Raw genomic sequence first — 24,262 nt, forward strand, 5'->3', positions numbered from 1 at the left:
GAAGGTTGGGAATTTTATTACGGAGGCTTTGTGCATTAAGGGTGATGAGGCGGCTAGACTTGGGGTTTTTGTGGTGTGGAAGATAGGTTTGGGTGGGTAATGAGTTTTGGACCAGGGTTGGGGTGGATATCTCCTGAGAGTGGGTGTGATATGTGGAAGGAGCTGCATCAGGAGGTTTAGTTGGGAGAGGAAATTTTGGTTTTGCTGGGGGTGGCATCTTTTGTGGGATGTACTTAGGACAGGGTGGGTGTGGGAGGGTGGCCTAATGGTTAAGGTGTTTGCCTTACAAAAACAAGATGCAGGGTTTGGGTCTCCCAAGGGATAATTGGCTAAGCTTAAAATGGCTCGCATGGGCAGTTAGCTTAGTACTAATCTATGAACCTATAGTGTGTTTGAACAGATGGGATGGGGTGGCAGAGTACAGTTCAGGGGGAATTTATGAGTATGTGTAGGATTTGTTTGGGTGTAGTGAGGATGTGGTGTGTGGGGATTGAGATGGGTGGAAGGTAGGCATAGTTGTATGGGGGAGGCAAAGTTTAGTAGTGTGGGTTAGGGTTAGTAGCATGGTGGCTAGTAGTAATGTTTGTAGGTGAAGGTAGGCATAGTTGTATGGGGGTGTGAGGTGTAGGCATAGTTGTATGGGGGTGTGAGGTGTAGCGTTTGGGAGTGGGTTGGGTTTGTGAGTATTAGGGTGTGTATGGAAGTGGGAGAGGTTTGGTAGGGGGTGTATGTGATTGGTAGTGATCTGTTAGGGGTGTGGTGTGAGGAAGTATAAATGTAGAGGTAGTGGGGGCAGGTGGGAAATGGGGACAGGGTAGGGGAGCAGAGTGAGCACACAGGTCGAATGGAGTGGAATAGAGCTGGGCAGAAGTGAAAAATTCCAAAAAGAAGACAGTGAATCTGACTTGGAGGTGGGAAAGGTGCAGTAAAGTATGAGACTAGCAGGGTAAGAGGGCAAGGAAAATAAAGTTTGAGAGAAAGTTACAACTGTTCTATCGGAGGCTTTGGGAGTTGGTATAAATTAAAATGTCCAATGTGACTACAAAAATTATGTAATGCTGCCACCTAGTGGCAAAAGTGAGAACTTTAATGTTGATCTGGAGAAGTTTAAGGTAATGCAGGAAGGCAAGGAGGACTGGGGGGGGCAGGCTGCTGTAGGCTGCTACTGTGTAATGTATAGTTAAGGCAGATATAGGAAAGTATAAACATACACGCTGAAATCTGTTCCCGATTTCTCTTTTTGGTGGCATTGGGTCTGGAAGCACAACAACACTCAGAGCAGCAGATGTCTGGGGTGCGGGGTGGAGGAAGACCTTTAGAAGAGGGATTCCCCTTTGTTTATAGCTTTTGGCTGGGAAGAACCCAAAGGTAGGCAGCAGGCTGTAGGGAAAGAGTGTTACAGTGTTAACCAGGTAATGAGGTAGCTCAGAGTGGGTACAAGATGGGAGGACAATAGGGGTAAAAGCAGAGAGTAGAGTTAGGTGCAAGAGGGAAAGTAGGGATAAAATGATTGAGGTGCAGGAGTGTATAGTGTAGTTGAAGAGGAGTTCAGTAGGAGAGAAAACAAAAGGACTGTATAAAGTACATTCACTGTAGATATCGATTTTACTACTCACAGGTTTAGTCAGGTATAGTATAACTAACCAGCAATCAAATTCATTAGCATCTAGCATTATACAATTAATTGACAGAGTATGGCATTTTCTGTTGATATATGCTAGTTTGGTTAAGGGGAAAGGCAAAAAAAACCCCAGACACTCTGAAACAGGGTAAGAGCCGAGTATAATCAGCAATTAGCAGTAGTTTTGAAGCTGTGGTGGTGTAGGCATTTTCGTGCTAGGCATGTGCTGTAATAATCCTACACACTAAAGAAAACTTTGTGCAGTCAGCGAGTAGCAGTAGCTTTAAAACTGGCGTTTTCAGGTGCTTGTGTGGTGCATGTGCTTTGCTGTAGTCCTTGAAAACCACAAAACTGTTTAGTAGTTTATTTGTGGTGGTAGATAACCACTAAGGGGCTGCATACACTTGAGGCGCTCAAGCTTGGAGCGCTGCCTGGAAAAATCAGCTACAGATTCTTTTTTTTTTCTTTTTTTTTTTTTAACTAAGTGCAGCACTGATTGAAGTAGGGCAGGTCAATTTGGAGTTGGCGTGTACCACCTAGCCCAGAAGGAGCATGTACTTAAAGTACTGAGTCTGTCCACAGGATAAAATGTGGGGGGAGAAAAATAAAAAAGCAGTGAGCGATCATATGCAACTCATTCATGGTATGAGTTTGAGAGATATGCTCTACGTAGAGTTACCAAGAGAGTTCACTGCCCTGCAATCTAGTGAGGGGATGGTAATGTATGTGAATGGAAACAGCGTTATCGGCACAAACGAGCAGTATCAAAGGAAAGAAATGCTCAATACTTGCAGGATCACATAATTGGGCACTTCTCTCCACATCAAGCTTCCTCCACTGATCTGTATTCCCTGTCCGTGTTTGAGCCACACAATCTTTTCAGCTTCTTTGACATTGTTACATGCCCCCCCCCCCCCAACAGTGCCAGCTGGCTGCTACACCTCCAGTTCTAGATGACCTCATCTGCTTTCCATGAACCACAGAAGCCCCCCCCCCCCACCATTTGCTGCCATGATCTTTGCTTGTACTCGTTTCCACCCATAAGCCTTTAGTTTTGCATTTATCCCATCATTTGCTAAATCTTTTAGAGCCTGCTTCTACTCCAGAATCTACATAAACAGCTTTGTTATGTCACCTTTGGCCATTCAGGTTATGCAATCCAGTAGTACTGAACTTTGTGACCCCAGCTGAATGCAAACTCACTTCCTCCAAGAACCCTCTGACTTAGAACAGTTTCTTCTTGCATCATTCATTCCTTGTACATAGCTATCAATGTTTTAGGGCTCTGGACCACCATGGAACTGCCCAAATCAGATTTTCTGGGATCCTGTCTTATGCTTCTATGTCTAGGAATGCCATCCAGACAATCCTCATCTTCAGGGTCTCGTTGCAAACATGTCTGCTATACTGCATCATGATCAGAATCCAAGCTGTTAATCTCATCCTACTAAATTTACCACCTTTTTCCAGTAATTACATGCAACAACTCCTCCATAGTTCTGTACTGCCCAAATGTGCGAATATCTTTTTTTTTTTTTTTACACAGCTAGAAAGCTTTCTCCAGATTGAATTCCAAATAGTTTCAGAGACTGGTCTTGACTTTTTGCAAGTCATGAACATTTAGGCTTGAACAGATAAGTATACTGTACTATTCTGGAATCTATAGTTGAGGGAGGTCAGAGGATAGAGCCCAGACATTCACTGTTATGAGTCATGTGGTCCAGGAGACCATTGAGAAGCCTAGTGCAACTTCCTAACTGCCCCAAAGCCTGGTTAACTTTTGTCTCACAGTAGACAAATGCACTCTTGGGGAACCTCATTGTGAACACAGCAGCTTAACAGCACAGCCTTAATCCACTGAATTAACTAATCTTTCATTGTTGGAAATGGATGCTTTGTTGCACATTTATGTTACTATTTTCTAAATGGTATGTCTGCCTTGAATGATGAATGTTTCTCCCTCCGAAAACAGGCTATCCATTCAATATAAATGTAAAATCCTGCAGAAATTTTCTGCAGGGGGCATTTCACCTTATGCAAAGGATCCACACAGCTACATCCCACTTGCACATTACATATTTGGCAGGGAGCACAGGGGATTAATGGTCTGAGCTGTTAATGAGCCACCTTCTGTACCCAGGGCCAGAGTTTGATTCAGTCCATCGCCATTTGTCTGTGTAATGGAGCAATACACTTAACCAATGCTTTTCTTGTCTAGTAGGTTTACCTGGATTACATGTATAAAAAAAGGTTAAACTAGCCTTTCCCAAAATTAATTTTTCTACCCTTTGACCTACATTGCAACATTTTCCAAATTTTGACTAGTCCTCCCAAACAGGACTATTAGATCTGCAAAGTAACTAGCCCATGCATCTAAGCAGACGCACCTACAGGACCCAAGCAACTATCCTTTGAAGTGTGCACAAGACTCACACTGCCGCTTACCTAAAGGCTGCCCACTTCTTACCAATTTTTGTATGGAATCATTAAATGCCCTGAAGAGTCAGGCACCCACATCCCACAACTCCATGGCCGATTTAAGTTATTCACCCAAACAAGATTTGCATGTGCAAATAACCAGCCCTGGGAACACATACTTCCTGTGTTCTTCCACTTGTCTGTACTACCCCCCCCTAATTTTTAAATAAGGGGGAATGCAATGTGGGAAAAGTTGTCCAACTTCAGAAGTTACTCCAAACAAAAATTGCAACTCTTGCCATACCCCCCAATCTTATGGAAATGTGCCTACTGAATATTCTACTTAGACTGGTTTTACTTAACTGATAATTATAGAACCTTTTTATGCCATCCTTACTATATATTTTATGCCATCCTTACTATATTATAAGTTTTCACCCCAATGTTGTATTCACTCCAAGCTTTCACTATTTTGATATTTCCATTATCACAGCTCAGAGCCCCTCAACTTTCCTTAGAAAGCCAGGATAGACATTTTGCTCCACTACATAAGCAGCAATGGAGTACTTCACAGAAGAGCAGTGAACTTTCCATACAGCAGAAGTGCTATGACTTGGGCATAGCCAAAGTTGGTTTGCATTTACATCAGTAATTTCCTGATCTAGACTGCAAGATACAGCATGCAAGTCTTCTCCAGAAATTTCTCCATTCCTTTACTTCGTACCACTACATGGAGATAAAAAAAAAACTTTGTAAGCTCATCGCAAGATCCACTATGCAGGTCAGAGAATCACTGTTTTCTGCATTATTTCTGAACCACAAGGATTCCTTCCATTAAATTGAAACACTTAAAAGGCCTATAGGTACCAGTGTTTTCTGCTTCATTAATACCATTGTTTCTCCTTCCCAGATTGGTGCTTGACAATTTTCCACTTGTTTACACAGCTACCTACCTGTACTACTTTTCCCCTACCTTTTGTGTAATCCTGTCACTTGGTATGCAGTTATCCCAGGCAGGTTCTCTGCCTATACAATTCTCAACTCTTATGGGGACCTCTAATAGCAAGCCTATTTAAAATACTGCCCTTCAGTTTCGCATACTACCTTGAATGTCTCTGTAGAAACTCTAGTCTATTCAGAGTGTTCATAACCCTCAAACAAGGAGTAAAAAGGTCAGAGAAAAAAAACAAAACAAAAAAAAAACAAATCCATATCCTGCCCCAGAAATTGCTTTCAAAGATATAGATTATTCCTACAAACTGTTGCCCATGCCTGCTGCTGCTCCCATCCTCAGATAATTTCATATGATCTTATGGACCCCATTTCGCCTTTCTAGTCTCCAATGAAAAAAAGCTACCAGCCGTCTGCCACCAAGCTGCTGTGATACAATGTGGAAATGTCACACTCAATAAAACAGAGGTAAAAAAAAAAAAAAAACACCAGTAGTTTCTCCTGCAGGTTATTTTTCCTGAGAATCCTTAGGAAATGGGATCTCTGCTGTGGCTTTCTGACTGCCTGCAGTGTTTATGGACCAAAAGCTCCGTCACACATACACCTAGAACTTTTCATTTTGGCAAAGTTCAGCAAGGTTGTTCTCAGTACACTAACCAGCCAGTCTTTGAACATCTCTGTATGCTGTCTCGTCTCCTCCCAAGTCCAACCACCGTGGTGCTGTCCACAATTAGAATGAGAGGGGTCAGTCATGGGTGCAAATAGTATACAGAAAGGGGCTCAGCAGCACACAGCCTTGTGGGACACCAGTGTTTAGAGTCAATGAGAGGTACAGGCCTAGACTAACCATGACAGTATAGAAAGTTCTCAATTCAACAGGTAATTTCTGAAAGTCCTAGGCCATTGAGTTTAGTGACCAGTCTACCTGGGATAACTTAAAAGCTGAACCAAGGTCTACAAAGAGCATCCTCACACAGCTCCCTGCTGCTCAAGATGACAAAGTGCAGTGTGTAAGGCAGTGAAGATGGCTTCTTCTGTAGACCCATTTGCTCTAATTATACTGATGTGCACCTTGGATAACTGGGACAGTGTGCTGCAGAACCAGTTAGAAACACGACTGGAGTAAGTGCCACTGAACAGTCCAGACTGAAAACAGCTTTGGCAGTGTGGTATGATCGTACGTTAAAGATGGAATAGTCTACTTGGACAGTAGAAGATTTTTGAAGACTCCACAGAGTTGGTCAGAGCATTCTTTCGGCCCCCATCCTGTCACTCTCGGGAGCATCAGCCTTTCGTAGCTTCACCAATGAGCACAGATCACACGTTTGCAGCCCATCAATTCACTTTTCTTATTCCCATAAGACTGGCATCTTAATCACCATCATGAAAAATGGAATTCATTCAATACCACTGTCTGCCAAATCCAGCAAAAGTCAGCCTTTTGCTGCAAGACACGTACTGCATTTTAGTAATTCAGTGGAATACTTTTTTTTGCAGTCTGGGAGACTTAAGGCTATCCACGACTGCTTCCTGTGCTGCTTAGTTGATTTCCATCATAAAATACTAAACTTTCTGGGATCCCGTTTTCCAAGGCAGTTTATTTTTCCACTTTCTACATAACATACCCCTTTCCTAACCCTCTGAAGCATGCCAGCTTTATTTTCCTTAAAGTCAATGCCACTTCCAGAAAAGCATTACTCCTGCCCATCAGCATGCAGGCAGACAAATGGCCTCAAGAAAATGAAAACAAAGCAGTTCACACGATTTGAATATCTTTCTGATCCTGCCGCCCTTAGGAAAGACTCCTGGGAACAGTTCTCAGCTGCTTCCCTACAAAGTTACCCAAGTGAGGCTCGCCTCATTCTGTGATATTCCCTCTTGACTCGAAGTGACATGATGGTAATCTTCATGTCCGACAAGCACACACCGCATCTGAAGTACTGTATTGCATCCTAGAATTGGGTTTAGATACCTTGCTTTCTCTGTGCTGCAGACTGTATGGCAACTTTTTGGAAACATACAGGTGAAGGCTTATATCCTACTCAAAGGTCAGTCTTAATACAATTACAACTGAATCAAACTAGTCATTTAAGTCTGACAATTACCATTAAATTAAACTTCCAAATGAAATTGAACCAGAAGGATATGGAGACTGAAAGGACTAAAGGTTGCATAAAACTAAATTAAGTTTTCTGATAAACCTGAAAATCATCATCTGTTGCTCCCCTCTCATTACAGTTTACAGAGGAAAAAAATTTCCACACGTCAAGGACTGCTGTATAACTGTATAGTCAGGGAATTTCATCTTACCAAGCTGGTTCAGGAATGCATGCAGGAGCTTTAGTAACCTTAAATTAGCCTTACCATGAAATATTCCTCCTTTGTTCCATGTTGGTACTTTGTGTGTCTCTTCAAGCTATCCTTTGTAAAGAATGTCTTATTACAGCTCGGAAAGGTACATCTGCAGATAAAGTTAGCACAACTGACACTACATATTTAACTCAGTTTATTCACACTTAACATTTTACTGTTGCAACAGTTTACAGTAACATTTAAGAAGTGCTTACCTTAAAAAGACGAATTTCATGTCCACCCTCATGTCTGCACTAAACTGCAGGACCAGGTCAAGTCAGCACAAAGCCTATACCAAGCTCAGTCTCAGTCCCATTACGGTCCTTCCCCAGTCTCCAGGAGGATACGTGCTAGACAGTAACGTAACCTCTTACTGAATGGAGGCATCATTGTACCAGATTCAATTCCTTGGTGGGAGAATAGGCTTAGTGTTCTCCCCAGTTACTGTTATTGGCAGTCTACTAAGCTATCCAACAAACCTCCCTAGTTACGGTTATTGGCAATCTACTAAGCTATCCAACCAACCTCCCTAACTTGTTAATCATACTTTAACATGCAAGACAGTCCAGCTCATTTTCATGCATGGAATCATGGAATATCACAAGGCAGACCTAAACAAAGTCCACAAGAACTGCAGACAACTCATCTAGTGACGTACTTGGTACACAAGGTACTGCTAGTGTGTTGTCCATTTAAAGGAGAGGATTTGCTCCACTTCTCAAAGCAAAAAAGGTCAGCTAGCCACCCTACATTCAACTTTGGCATGCTTCCGACAAGTGAGATCTCTGTTGGGAAGCATTGCCAAGTATCAGAACATTCAAGCTATGTAAGCGTTCCTTTGTTAAAGTACTTCAAAATAAACTAAGCCAAATTGGTTCGCATGTACAACTCTGGCATAAATGTAATACAGCTCACATGGATACTATTGTTTATGGCTTGGCTCTGTGCAGTCCCTGGGATAGCAAACTGTCCACAGGGAGAGAGAGAAGAAAAAAAAAAAAAAAACACACACACTTTTGCCTTGCTATCTGGTTCAAAAATCTGAACAGGATCCGTAAAAGGAATCTAAACTGCTGAGGAACACCCCCCCCCGAATCTAAACTGCTGAAGGAACCCCCCCCATAAAAAGCTATGCTTTCCTACCAGCACATCTGGGAGGATAAAAGCATCCCTTGCCATCAGAGGATCACTTGACAGATGTTTCCATTCTTATAAAAAATGAAAACGTGCTTGCTTAAATCAAAAGGTGAACATTAAGTTTCTACAATCACAGTATTAGAGCTATTAGAGCATGACAAACTCTATAAACCAAATTAAGCTTTAAAACAGCATTTGTTTTGTAAATGAATGTGTTTTGTCAGGGGATTTCATTGTTTTAACTGAATGAAAAGGGAAACACCTGGGCTTTTTTTATAATTTTTTTTTTTAAAAGGACAAAGTGGCTATTAAACCCTGTCTGAGCTCAGGAAATCGGCAATGGTTTGGGACTACATGATATGAACCACAAACTTTGCAGGGTGAAAGGTGTGAAGTTCACTCCTTGAATTATGTTATGCAACTAGTTCAACAACTGTATATAAAAAAGTGGCCATCCCACAGTTCAGTTAAAAATAGAATAGTCATTGAAACACCAAGTGATCCATTAGTGGTTTTGATTTTCATTATACTTGCACACCAGCTTATTGGAGCAAGGGGGTGATTAGAAGGTAGTTCTGTCAATAAAAGCAAATTCATTCCTTTAACCAAGTCCCCCCCTTAACACCGTAGTGTAGAATGAGACTGCGCTACATTGGAACTGAAACTATAAATGGTAGAGACAAAAATACAACAGCAGCTTAGAGCAGACCTACTAATCCAAACAAACTCATGAAAATGACTAAAGATCCGTCACTAGACATTAGAATATTTAATACTTGCAAAGTGAAACTTTTAAACGAAGATAGCTTTTGTACCAAATACTTAAATCCTGTTTGTGTGTAAAAAGCATATTAATGAACACACAAGTCTACGACTGAAAACCATAGCTGTAATTACCAAGGTGGAAATACAGTGCAAATATTAAAGCATTCATGCCATGGGGATCTGTTCCAAGTGTGGCATTTAACTAAGAAAGCACATCAGCAATGTATTTAATATTTAGTATGCAATGTCAGCATTCAGTCTTGTATACTTTATTTTAAAACAGGGGGTCAGTTTTTTGAAGTATGAATTTTTTTTTTTACAGAGAAATAATTAACTATTTTGGAAAACCAGGGCTTATGTTTCAACTGGCACATTAGTTGAAGTTTTCTAAAAGACTAGGGATGTCTACTTCCAGTTCCAAAAGGTCCACATGATCAATAACTTGAAATTTAAAGCCAGTTCGTCTTTTGTGAAGCTGCAGGTGCTGAGCCAGTGCATTACTTTGCTCCAATTTCGGAAAGATGACCAGAACTCCATTTAGTCTGTTGAGTTCTCTCCACATAAAAATGGAGATTGCAGCTTTCCCTGTAAACCCACCTGCACAGAGTTAGTCACCTCCCAAGTTTAAATCAGTCTCTAAACAACGGCAGGAAAACACATCTCCCTAATCTATTTTTAGTACTTCTGCATTTTATAGCATAGCCCATATTCAGACTTGCTGAATCTAAACTTATCACTTTAGCATTAAAACTACCCTTCACTGAGATACTGAAAGATCTGAGGCATCCATTGCTTTCAACTGTACCTGGTTTTGCTCTATTTTGTACTTTAATTTGTACTCAGTCTGAACTTTTGCCACATTTTACTGTATACTGCACTAGTTCAACTGTAGTATAGTCCAGTCCCAAGTTTGCCATTTCTTGGTCTATTTTGTAACTTCTGAGCATTAAATTCAAGCCATCCTTGTTGAAGGCCCTTCTGTACCCCTGGGGGAGAAGGCTGCTTGTCTGGGTCCCATCTAATTGGGGGCGATTGGACTAGAGCTCAGAGTACCCTTGTTGGCTAGTTTGAGTTAAAGGGTAGTTTTAAGCCCATTTGCACTTGTTTGCATGTAGCACACCACTGTGTACTGCCATGTAGCAGTGGCTGCCATATAGATACAAACATTTTGCTCATTAAATTTTCCCTTTGCACTTGCTTGCAGTCCTCCAGGTTTTTTTGTAGCACTGTCAGGTGGAACACTAAGCCTAGCCATAGAGGTACCAACACACCTCACCCAATAATGTGACCTTTTCCTGAGGAACAGTATCTCCAGCCAGCTTAGTAGACATGGGCATCCCGAGTGTAGCAACTGCTTCATATTAGACAACCCTACTTCTAGTCCACATGCGAGATGCAGCTATATTAAGAATCTTGAATCTATGCTCACACACCAGTCAGTACATATGACAATGAGTGGGTTGTCAGCATGCACACACCTACTCCACCCAAACACATCACACATACCTACATACACAGAGTCCCTCACCATAAACACAGACCTCCCAAACACAAGCGTACTAAGCAATACTTCCTCTACAGAAAATACACAATAGCTCACACACCATTGTCTCACCTGGCAAGCCCTTAAAGCAAAGGGCAAAACCAAACAGTTATAGGTGATTCCATCATAAGACACAATGTCCCTCACCAGGATGGATAAGGGAAGGTTATGGTCAGCTGTCAGGTGCTAGATCCACCACATCACTCATGCACTCTCAACAGGTACCGAGAAGACTCCCTCAGTCCATCTTTGTGTGAATGACTTGAGACATATCTCTCTAGACTATATGGAGATGACAGAGCTCTCGGATTATGCATCTCAGGCATGTCCCTAGCCTTAAACAGCATTTTATTTTCACCTAGGATGCCTCAATACAAAATAGAAGATGATTTTGCTTCAATAATGGCTTAGTTTCTGGTGTCATTCTAAGGGGATCCAGTTATCTGCCAGCCTGGGATGACATGATCGATGGACCTTGATGCTTTGCCAGAGATGGTCATCTGTCACCCCTGGGGATTTCAGCTACTGGCTCTTGCCACCCCCATAGTGCCTTGTGTCTCAAGGACAAAATTCCCCTATGTAAAAACTCCATTTAAAAACAGCCTCAAGGTTATACTGCTTAACACTTGGAGTCTTAAAGAAACTGTACTCACTGGAAACAGTCTTCTCCTTAGAAGACAAATTGTGCAGTTAGAGAGACCTGGTTCAAAGCTGTTCAGAGCACCCCAGCCATACCAGGTTACATGTTCAGACCACAAACATGAGGTGGTGCATCAACATAAATCTCCAGATTGGTTAACAGTACGACTCCATGGAAATACTTCAGGTTCAATTAATTGTTGATAGAACACCTATTTAAGTCATTGCTAGCTACTGGACCCCCACTACCCATTTGGATCTACTTGAATCTATTAAGATAGATCTCAACACCATGGTTTTGGGTGACCAACTAGCCATCCATTGACTGGGTATATTACTCATGATCCAACTCACTTGACCAAAGGTTCCTTGACTTAGTTGACTCCAGTGCCCTAGACCGGTTGGTTGACACTCCAAGGGGTCCTAAAATTCTGAATCTGGTGCTCACCAATTTGGGGGGGGGACTATTGTAGCACCCTCACCAAGATCTTCCCTGCTGAGATCTTACTACAGATAAATCTCTTCAAAATAACTATGGCACCCCCCCCCCCCCCCAGCACTTCCTCCAAAGCGTATCATAATCTCTTATGGGATGGTATAAATAGCTTCACTGCACACCTTCTCTTCCGATGAAGGGGCAACTGTGTAGAGTTCTACACCAATGCTTTATACAAACTTGTACAACTGCATTAACTCTACCATAAACAAGATCAAAACAAGCTTAAGGAAGAGCAAACCTGCCTGGTGGACAATTGCATTGACAGGTTTTACAACAGGAAGAAATTGCTGTTTAGGAGTAAGGAGAGAGTCCTAAATTGGAAACATTCCCTCCCTCAGCTTAAGACTTCTTGTGAAGTCCTCCAAAGCAACTACAAATCCAAATTAGCTTCAACTATGAACAACTATAAGGAGTTCGGTTATATGCTTAACATAAAAGGAAAAGCCCAGATTTATGCCCAACTGGTAGTTAGCTAACCTGTTGGCCTTGTGAAAAACTTCCCTCATCTGTCCCCACCACACACCCCCATGACATCCCTACTACCTGTCCCATGCCTTGAATCACTAAAAAGCATGTTGTGAATGCCCCAAGGCCAACAATACAGCATCTAATGGGACCTGATCACATCCCAGGCTGAGTCTTACATGGACACCAAAGAATTAGCAACACCATTGGGTACTCCACTGATGCCCAGGAACTTCAGATGCATTAACCTGACCTGCCTCATCTGCAAGGCCATGGAGTAAATCATGGACTATCAAGATGTAGGTAAATCGCCAAACACTTGGCCCTACTCAGTTTAGATTGGTCAAAGGGAGATAGAGATAGCCAAGCCCCCCCCCCCCCCCCTGAACAAGGGGAATTTGTGCATGCAGCCTAGCTAGACTTGGCCAAGGCTTTTAACACTATCCTCCACAAAAGCATCACTGAAAACTCGCCCAACTAGGCATCAACCCTTATTATTATAGGTCACTAACTGGCTCACCGAATTCAAAATAGGGGAATCCACCACCAAACAATAGACCTTTAACCAGTGGTGGCCCACAGGGATCAGTTCCTGGGACCTCTGTACTTTGGAGAAAGATTCCAAAAAGTACAAAAACTAAATGTGACTGACTGCTCCCAATTTGCAGTAGTCTGCAAACAATCTCCAAATAGAAACATCCTACAAGGACAGTCTTGCACGTACCTCTCAACTGTACAGATTTTTGCAGAATGTCCAGATTGTAGCCTTATATTTTTGGTCCATTTTTCATAACATTGTGGCTTTCTGGCAAATTAAAGATTGAAGTTCATTAAAGATTGAAGTTAGAAAATGACAGACATTTGAGTTTTGGACTTCATACCCTTCAGAAAATTCATGCTAATGCAACCGTTATTCTATCAGCTTTCTAAGCTTGTAAGAGCAATTGTCCCTATTTGTACCACTTTTCATAGCTTTGTCCAGATTTCTTACTCTAAGAGGTTGAGAGGTATGGTCTTGAAAATAAAAGTCGACAAACTGAGTAAATGAACAAACAGAATTGCAAAAACAAGTACACCAAACAACTAGTCCACAACAAAGTTGTAAAGTGCTTTTAGTCACCGATAGTGACAGACAAAATTTAAAAATATTAAACATTTTTAAAAACTACCTCATGATACAAGCCTTCCAGTCACCTAATTACATACACTCCTACATTAAGCACGACTAAGCTGTATATACAGAAATAAAATATCACAAGAGATTACATATAAAATGTACATAAACGATAAGCAAAAAATAAATCATTTTTCCTACTCAGTTTAAACTACAATTTAGTTTCATAACATACAGTAAAGACAGCTCTAAAATAAGAACCATCTTATAAAAATTGGGAATTATCAGTAACGATATTTTCTTAGTTGAGAAGCTAGGAACCCACCCAAACTTGATTTTCAGGAGAGGTACTAATCTTAAGAATTAGTTAGAAAGTGTATTGAAGTTTGATAGAAATATGTACTTGTAGGGCCTGTAGGTACTGTAAATTCATGGATGTAGGAAAAACTTGCAGTCAGGGAGCGGAAATTCTAAATCCGTAGTATATTTAGCATTGTGCACGGCATACTACATCGGAAAGACGGACAGACGGTTCTGTGATATGGATGTGTTCATATACCCAGACAATGAAAAGCAAAAAACAAATTCCTTAGTGAAACATGTAGTACTAAATTGAGGGCACAATTTCAAGTTTAAAATAATTGTTCAAATACATTCTGACAGAGGGGGTCCAACAGCCCTTATTCTAGAAAAGGAGAATTTGTCAGCTGCGTCTCAATGCATTTTTTTTACCCAGGGCTTAATGAATGTTGTAACATTAAACTCTATGTGTAGATAAAGTTATTATTCTGTTGGCATTTGGCTTAAGTAGGAAAAATGATGACATGTATTGTTTATGTACATTTTATATGTAATTTATTGTGATTCAGTATATACAGCTTTAAATAACGTTAGTCGTACTGCTTACTTGTAGGAGTGTGTATGTAATTAGTTAACTGTTGATTGGAAGGTTTGTATCATGAGGTAGTTTTTAAAAATGTTATTTAAAATGAATTTAACAGTTTTTAAATTTGTCTGAAATCACCATCAGTGACTAAAAGTGCTTTACATTAAACAGTCTTACAAATGACTGGTGCCAAAACACGGCCTTAAGTCAATGCAAAAAAAAAAAAATTAAAATGCATCATCCCTTTCAGTAACTGATGTTCCTGCAAACCATCAATAGCAACACCCTGTGCATGCACTCAGTGGGAGATCTGAGCACAGGTTGATAGTAATCTTACTTTTGATCACCATGTCTCCATAGTGGTAAGGGCATTCAGCAATAAGAAAGTTAAAGATATTCAGCATCTGTCTTATCTGGATCGGAAATCACTGTCACTTTATTCAGTTTCATACAGACTACTGGCAATCTCAGTCTTGCATACAAGGTAATCAGGTAATCTCAGACCCTTATTTAAATGCTGCATATCCACAAGTCAAACTGTACATGGGTTACTCACCCTAACCTGGTATGCGACATTAATCTGCCCCTCCAGCAGGTTGTATTAGTCTCCCAGAAGTTACCAGACCTTTGGAACAGACTCCTACTTAATGTCAAACAGCACCTCATTGGCGCTACTCAAACTGAATCTGGTCACTTGGGATGGGTAGCTGTAAACTCACCCCAGTGGGTTCCACCTGTACCCCTCTTGGACACTGGCATTAGATGCGGATCATGAAAATAAGGATAGATCTTGGCTAGGTTTGTTACCTTCCTATGATAAGTGTCTGCCTACAAGAGTTGGATCCACACAGTGGTCTCTACGTACCTCCAAACTCCTGATGTTTCTGGCTTTCCTATAAAGGAGCTTCTCCAAGGTCAATTAAATATGAGCTTTCAGTAATTATGGCCCAATTCTCTACAACATGAATGCTGCTGTAACAGTAAAGTCAAGATAAATCTATGAACAATCTAAAGACCGGTGTCAAGTGCTGTTGAAGTTGTACTTCAATTTTTGGTTGGGATAAAGAAAGCAATATTAAGTGTTATGGAAGTTTAGTTAATCTAGGTTAAGGAAGAAGGATACTATTTTTATGGTGATTCTGGCCAACCTATAGCCTTGGGACTTACTATATTTTGTCATGGTAGGATGGAGACCCCTATGCAGTAGGAGGTTCTCTGGTAGGTTTTCTGTAAAGATCCTTGTCCATTTTACCTTGGTCAAAGGCTTCAGTAATCTGCATATCCAAAGACTGCCAAGGTGAGGCTGTGGGAAGAGGTGAGCATATCCAAAGACTGCCAGGGTGAGGCAGTGGAAAAAGGTGAAATGTAGGAAGTCCGTTTCATTCAGATAGTTGACAAAACTATTTTAGTGCAGTCTCCTTTCCAAACAATAAAAGAATGAATAAAAGCACAGATGCACCAATATGCTGCATGTATTCTGTTAAACAATCCAACAACCACTTGCTTAGAGCTATGTTGGCTAGGCTATGGGCCGTAGCTACCCCATGGCCATCGGTCTTGTTTATAGTAATTTCCATTAAAACAAAAATTGTAGCCAAGCACACTACCTAAGAGTTAACCCGTTTCATGTTGTGCTGGTATGCCACTTTTTCCTGTATGAATCCGTCACAGTTTCAATGTGCAAGTACAATATACAAGATTCAACTTAAAAAAAAAAAAAATTAAGGAAAATAAAAATAGAGTCTTGTGTGAAATGTTCTCAGCCAGACACCAATTAATCCAGGTAGATGGCAGTAGCTTCCGTCAGGGAACCCCTACTTGCAACCACTGCCCTGTAAGGAGGGTTCTCTTATGTGGTTTAGGGATTCCAACGAATTACAGCAAGCAGGGGAAGGTGTCTGTAGACAAAAACCAAAGTGCAGTCAAGGCTGTGTACCAGCTGTAGGATGCCTTCATCTCTTCTAAAGAGAAAAACAATGTCACTCAGCATTTCTTCTATCCTCTGGTTATAGCTGCTGCTATTAAGTAATAACCCCTCCCTTATCAGCCTTCATAACCAAATCAAGACTCTGCCTAGCTGCAGTTCACTGTTCACTGCTTGGCACCTGCAACTTCACAAAAAACAAACACTGGCTTTAAAGTTTCAAATTATTGATGGTGTGAACCACATTACATGCTTTTATCCATACCAATATTATAAGCCAATACCAAACATTGTAAATATTTTACAATGAAAATAACTGGTGCAGTTTTCTGATAACAGGTAAATGCACTCGATATCACGGTTGAACAGATCCCCAGGGCCTTAATGCTTTAACATTTTTCACTTATTTCCACCTTAGCAATTATAGCTATGCTTTCCAGCAATTATAGCTATGCTTTCCAGCCTACTTGTGTAATTTACAAGTGAACACATGTTAATATTTTCACAAACTTTATGAAGTATTTGGTGCGATAGTAATCGCAGTTTCATTTTTATTCTGATAGATGTCTAGTGGTAGAGTTGTTAGAGAATTAGGGGTTTCTTAAAGTCTGGATTAGCAGTTAGTCTTAGCTGTTCTTTTGCTTCTAGCTTTTTCGCTAAAGTTCCAAGGCAAGTCTCAGTTTACACTATGGTGTTAAGGGGGACTTGGTTAAAGGAACTAGTTTAATGCTTTTATTGCTCTTACCAGAACCACACTGACCACTCCCTTGCTAAATGAGATTATATACAAGGAATGTTTTTGATGTTTCTCATTATACTCAACTAGGATTGCTCATGTTTCAAAGGATATTCCATTTTTAACTGGACTACCTATTATCTACATTTTACAGTACATAGTTTATTGGTGGACTATATTTATTTTATTTAAATTTGTTGACCGGGAGTGTCTGACTGCACGTAGGTCCATTTTCAGCGGAGGCCCAGGGAGAAAAGCAGGTTCATTTTCAGCAGAGGCCCAGGGAGAAAAGCTCCACAGTAAAAATAAACATACATTGGATTACATAACAATTAATTTAACATAGCAATTACTTGCAACATATTTACAGATGAGGAACATAGTACATCAGTAGACAATGACAACTAGAATCTTTATCTGAAGTACATAACAGACTAACAAATGCTACAATGGGAAGTTCCGGCTGTATAATAAGTACTAGGCTTATGAGCATCCGAGCTTGCTATAATCAAGCTAGTTAGTGGAGTGGAAAGAAAGGTAGTGGTTGGAAAGAAAGGTAGTGGTTGGATGGGGTGGATGATAGAGTGCGAGTTGCAAGGGCATAGCCAGCATGTTTTTAGGTGCACTTTTAGTAAAGTTTTGAAGTGGGTGCATGATGGTACAGAGGTAATTGTGGGTGGGAGTGAGTTCCATAATTTGGCTATGGTGCAAGAGAATAGTGCTTCACCAGCAGAGTTATTGGCTTTAGTGATCTGAAAGTGATTTTTGTTGCTGGATCTTAGTGGTCTGGTGGTGCGATAGGGTTGGAGTAGATTCTGGAGGGATGGGACATTTAGTGGATGGTTTACTAGTTTGTGGGCGAGTGAGAGTTGATACCACTGAAGGAGGTGAGGGAGTTCAAGCCAGCCCAGTTCAGCAAGTGAGACTGTTGTGACTACGGTAGGATGCCCCTGTGGTGAATTTGGCAATTTTGTTGTAGCTGGTCTCTAGCTTGTTTAGATCACATTGCCCTTAGGTTGGTATATAGTGGAGAGGCATAAAGTAGGGTGGAGACAAGGTGGGAATTTGCTATTGAAATCTTTGCTGCTTTGGTGAGAAATTTCTGTATAACGCTCCTAGTTTGTGGACTTTTTTTTATGGTCATGGATATGTGAATGTCAAAATTTTAGTTTGTCCATTTCCACTCCTAGCAATTTGGTGTGTTCAGTTGGGTATATAGTGGTGTTGTCTTTTGCTGTGATGTTAAAAGTGAGAGTTGTTTTGAGTATGTTTGGTGGTTTGGAAGAGTAGTTTAGTTTTGTTTGGGTTGAGTTAATTGGGCATCGGATAACCATGTTTCAGAGGAAAAGGCTTCCTTTGCGACTTTTTGCAGTTTTGGTAGGGACTGGGCTGAGCAGATGGTAGAGTCATCTGCGTATTGTATGTGTGCCATGTTTGGTGGCAGAGGCTAGATTATTGGTGTAAACAGAGAAGAGTAGGGGTCCAAGGATGGATCCTTGGGGAACCCCTACGGAGACAGGTAATTGGGGAGATATGCCACTGCCATACAATGGACTGTTGGTGGTCAGACAGGTAACTCTGAAGCCAGTTGGTGACAGATTGTGAGAAGGATAGGTACATAATTCAAGGAGTGAACTTCACACACCCTCCACACTGAAGTTTCTTGGTTTGTTTTTGACCCAGTATAGGTTGCATACTGGGTATTCTGACACTAGAGGGATACCATGGGTTTTGTGCAGGACTACTTGATATGCCTGAAATGTAAGCACAGCAGTATAGGAAATAAGGCTGCCTACCCTTCCAAAGCTACAGTTTTTAAAAGTTCATTTGACTAAGGGTAATCATGTAGCACACTCCTTTGATGCTAGGTGGTAAGGCTAGGTCATTTTGTCTGCATAATCACGTTCCAGTGGTCTTCAAAAGGTGTGGTGTGATATGGTAAAGCAAGCTTAACTTTTAGCTAGTGGAACCTGTGCCACGGTGTTTATGGAAACAGTTATGGAAAACTACGTTTTGGCTGAAGTACACTCCAGTCAATATACCACCTACAGTTCACCATGACAATATGCCACCCTAGTCAAGTGGCACACAGTGGAAGAATCCACTGCATATTTACCTCCAGGCCAGCCAGAAGTTAAATTGCTTTCATATTGGGGAACATGAATAGGACATCACTATTACATTCCAGAAAGTTACAAGTCCAGCTTGGGGGTTACCTACAGCTGTTCCGTCTCCCAGAAAGACAAAGGATAGTCACTGCCTGTACAAGTTGACCAGTCATGAGTGCATTTAACTGGAAACATCAAGCTAGTGGGCATTTTAGACACTTTCATTTGTGTCAAGCTCATGTTTAAGTTTGTTATATACCAGAATCTCAAGTGAGGGCATCTAGTAAGCAACCTTAAGGTAAGCTGGCTGATCACTCCCAGACACACACACACACACTCCCAGACACACACACACACTCCCACACACACACACACACTCCCAGACACACACACACACTCCCAGACACACACACACACTCCCACACACACACACACACTCCCACACACACACACACACACACTCCCACACACACACACACACTCCCACACACACACACACACACACACACTCCCACACACACACACTCCCACACACACACACTCCCACACACACACTCCCACACACACACACACACACACACACTCCCACACACACACACACACACACACACACTCCCACACACACACACACACACACACACACACTCCCACACACACACACACACACACACTCCCACACACACACACACACACACACACACTCCCACACACACACACACACACACACACACACACACACTCCCACACACACACACACTCCCACACACACACACACACACACACACTCCCACACACACACACACTCCCACACACACACACACACACACTCCCACACACACACACACACACTCCCCCACCTAGACACACACACACACACACACACACTCCCAGACACACACACACACACACTCCCAGACACACACACACACACACTCCCAGACACACACACACACACACTCCCAGACACACACACACACACACACTCCCAGACACACACACACACACACTCCCAGACACACACACACACACACACACACACTCCCAGACACACACACACACACACACACACACACACACACTCCCAGACACACACACACACACACACTCCCAGACACACACACACACACACACTCCCAGACACACACACACACACACTCCCAGACACACACACACACACACACACACTCCCAGACACACACACACACACACACACTCCCAGACACACACACACACACACACTCCCAGACACACACACACACACACACACACTCCCAGACACACACACACACACACACTCCCAGACACACACACACACACACACACACACACTCCCAGACACACACACACACACACACACACTCCAGACACACACACACACACACACACACTCCAGACACACACACACACACACACACACACACTCCCAGACACACACACACACTCCAGACACACACACACACACACACACACACACACACACTCCCAGACACACACACACACACACACTCCCAGACACACACACACACACACACACTCACCAGACACACACACACACACTCACTCACCAGACACACACACACACACACACTCACTCACCAGACACACACACACACACTCACTCACCAGACACACACACACACACACTCCCAGACACACACACACACACACACTCCCAGACACACACACACACACACTCCCAGACACACACACACACACTCCCAGACACACACACACACACTCCCAGACACACACACACACACTCCCAGACACACACACACACACTCCCAGACACACACACACACACTCCCAGACACACACACACACACACACACACACACTCCCAGACACACACACACACTCCCAGACACACACACTCCCAGACACACACACACACACACACACTCCCAGACACACACACACACACACACACACTCCCAGACACACACACACACACACACTCCCTTAACCCTTAGAAAATAGCAAATGAAGACCAAGCAAGCTGGTTCTGAGGTGGACTAATCCCTTGAAAAAAGCCCCCCACAAGAATAGTCTACAGCTCTAGCACAATGGAGCTTTGACTGTGCCCAAGAGATACCATAAAAACACAAGGAAATGCCAATGGATTACCTATCAGGAAAGTGACAGATCTTCCCCTCCCCAAAACAGGTAATTGATCAATTGTTTAGCTTGTCCAAGTAAAACCTTAACTTGTCTACGCACATCAAGCAAGTTAATTATCCTCCCACATTGAAACTACTCTGGTTCAGAGATTGTGACCACTTTAGATAAAGGATGGGTTTACTCCAAGGGTAACCCTATCCTTAAAGAAAAAGGCAAAGGCTTGAATCTCAACTCAACACAATAGCAACTAGTACTCCCTTCTGTTCACAATGAATAAGCTGGTTAAGAGGATGGCAAAGTTAATTCAGGTTCCAAGGAGGATGGAGAATGTTTTCTACATCTGGCCTCCCAGAAAATCCAAAGGGTTACTCAACAACTGAATGTGAAGTCTATGAGAAGACTGGCTGAGATGGCTGGCAAATGCATTTGAGACGTGTATGCCAGATCCAAATTGAGCAGCTTACACAAATGTTTCCTGGCCTAGTATTTCTCAGAAAGATACCCAAAAGGAATCAAATGTGTTATGCAAACCAAGAGAGTGTTATTACTTGAAATGTCAGGACTTATTTCAACAAATCCCAAAATACAAAGAATGGTCAAAAATAGGTTTATTTTAAATTTTTCATGACAATCTTGGAGTTGTACGTTCATGGGACATGGTTTGCTTGCCCCCTACAAAAGTAAAAGTTATGCTAGAGATTCACACTTCTGCTTTTGCAATGTTTTGCAGGTGCTGGCACTTAACAGGAATGCCATTTCAATAGGAAGAAGAGTTTCTTCAGGTTGGTGTAACAAGTTTGTTGAATGAGCATGTCTAGCCTGTGGGACAATATGGTGTTCGCCCTTGTTAGATGAAAAGGGACAATCACTGCTGTCTGGGTCAAATGTGGGAGGAACAGAAGATTTTTAGGGTTGTCTTTCAGATGTTATACAGGAACTTGGTGTTCCTGGTGACCCAAGGTGTAGACAGACCACTAAACAGGCTCCGAACAAGAACATTGGCTAATGACAGGGGACTAGAATAAGAGCCTGAAGGCACAACAGAAAATGGACAAGATTATGGTCGTGACTAGAGGGAATATAAAGCTGCCAACCTGGAATATAAAGCTGCCAACCTGTAAAGTAAATAGGTGGTGTAGCTGAAAGTCTGAACGAGGTTAAAATTAAAATCACACGCCCCCCATTGGGTTTAGTATGGCAGAAGATGTACAATACAGGTATGCAAACCAGTGCTTCTGTACTGGGCAGAAACTTGGACAGTGAAGAGACAGCAGCTGATTTTAGAGTTAATACACTAAGTACTATGGAGGGGGGTTGCAGAGAATTTGCCCTCTGCAAAAGTGCTTTCATTGCCAGTTTTGTCATGTTCCAGTGCAATAAGGAGATTACATTTTAATCTAGTAAAAAAAAAAAAAAAAAAAAACTTACCCAAGGCACGCTCTTAGGCCAAAACCCACACCACCACAATCATGAACATTTAAGCATACTATTAAAAGATTGATACCACACAGATAGTCACATCAGAAAATGAAAAATGCACACAAATTGCAGAGTGAAACTGAATGATCAAGATTTGTTATCCAGAAAGTAGATTGTACCAAGGTTGTCATTAAAGAATACAGTGCAAGGTATAACTTTAGCAAATAAGCAAACCCAATCATGTTAAAACCTGCAGCTGTGGCAATAAGTTGACAAAAAACAGCATGGCTGCAGAAGCCATCTTCCCCAATCAGCATTTAACCCCTTCGACAAACAATTTTAAGTCATAAAATGCAACACATGCATCATACACCAATAAATTAAACAAACTAATGGGCTTGTACAAGTATATGAAGTCATAGCCAGCAAGTCTGACTGGGCCAGGAACCCATTCTCAGCAGAGGCCTGGGGAGAACAGTTCCACAAATTAAAACACTGAAAAAAAATACAGAAATAAATGTACATGTGGGAGTGTAACAAAAAAGGTAGTCCTAGTGACAGTTGTACATTTATACAGTAATCTTTGCAAAGAAAGAGATACAAGTTGTTATAATTGGCAAGATAGCAATAGTGTATAAACATTTTTCTGTAAAGTACTACAGAGACAGCAGGACTGTCAACAGACAGCCTACACATGGCTCATTTTGTTTACAAGGGGTAAGAATTAGCCATGGTTACCAGTTTGTACAATGTTCATAAACTTGTAAACAGGGAGCTCTGCATACTGACAGATGGGTAAACCCCAAGGCAGAATTAAGGTGACCAAAAAGTATGAAGGCAAAGTAGGTGTGCAGCTTTCTGATGGGACTAAACCAAAAATTCTGTACTCTACAGAAGCCAAGCTACAAGTCAGAACAGCTTCAGTTGAAAAAAAGTTTAGCACTCACACCCAGAGGATACCCGCAAATGGAATGGTGAAAAATATTCGCATAAAGGGAAAGCGGTGTCTGAGGTGTTTAAACCCCAAGTGAGACAAAAGTTACTGAACACTTCACAGTACCTGCTAGATTGTTATACAAAAAAAGGCTTGGTCATAAGACATCACCACCTACCAAAGCTTCAAAACAATGCGACAGAAAATGTCTAAAAGTAGACCAAACTCTGTACTACTGTACCTGTTTTACTTTTGTCTCTGAACAAATTCTTGCCAAATCCTGTCAGAGCCATTTCAATTCTATTATAACACAGCTAGACAGATGAATAGACTAAGGTACACTTAGTCTAAGAAGTCACCCCCTGAAAGAAACACTGTCCAGTTTATATACTTTTCTATTTTTTAATGTCCTTGTGACATTCTTCTGGTTTTTGTCTGTCATGAAAAAGTCCATGGTTATTTCATGCCCTTTTTGGTTCTCGCTGTATCTGAAGACTTCACAAAAGTTCACAATCTTTGAGTCACTTGACCGGTCTGCATATTTCTGCATCTGAAAGCCAAGAAAGTGAACTTCTTGCATTTACAGTATTGCCCACAGGTATGTTATTAATATCCAAGCTGAACATAACT

The 24,262-nt window shown here is 41.7% G+C and overlaps 1 protein-coding gene across 2 annotated transcripts in view; it reads right to left on the reverse strand.

The window, feature by feature from the left end:
* The window catches only part of LOC122788119 (P43 5S RNA-binding protein-like), a 292,075-nt gene that overhangs the window by 242,448 nt on the left and 25,365 nt on the right, over window positions 1-24,262 (reverse strand). For both annotated transcript variants that reach the window (XM_044055057.1, XM_044055056.1), the window contains exon 3: window positions 7,355-7,451. In XM_044055057.1, the coding sequence (XP_043910992.1) occupies window positions 7,355-7,451 (97 nt within the window). The remainder of the gene's footprint in view (window positions 1-7,354; window positions 7,452-24,262) is intronic.

The sequence above is a fragment of the Protopterus annectens genome, chromosome 13.part0, assembly GCF_019279795.1.
Source record: "Protopterus annectens isolate FY-2018-M chromosome 13.part0, PAN1.0, whole genome shotgun sequence".
NCBI classification, from domain to species: domain Eukaryota; kingdom Metazoa; phylum Chordata; order Ceratodontiformes; family Protopteridae; genus Protopterus; species Protopterus annectens.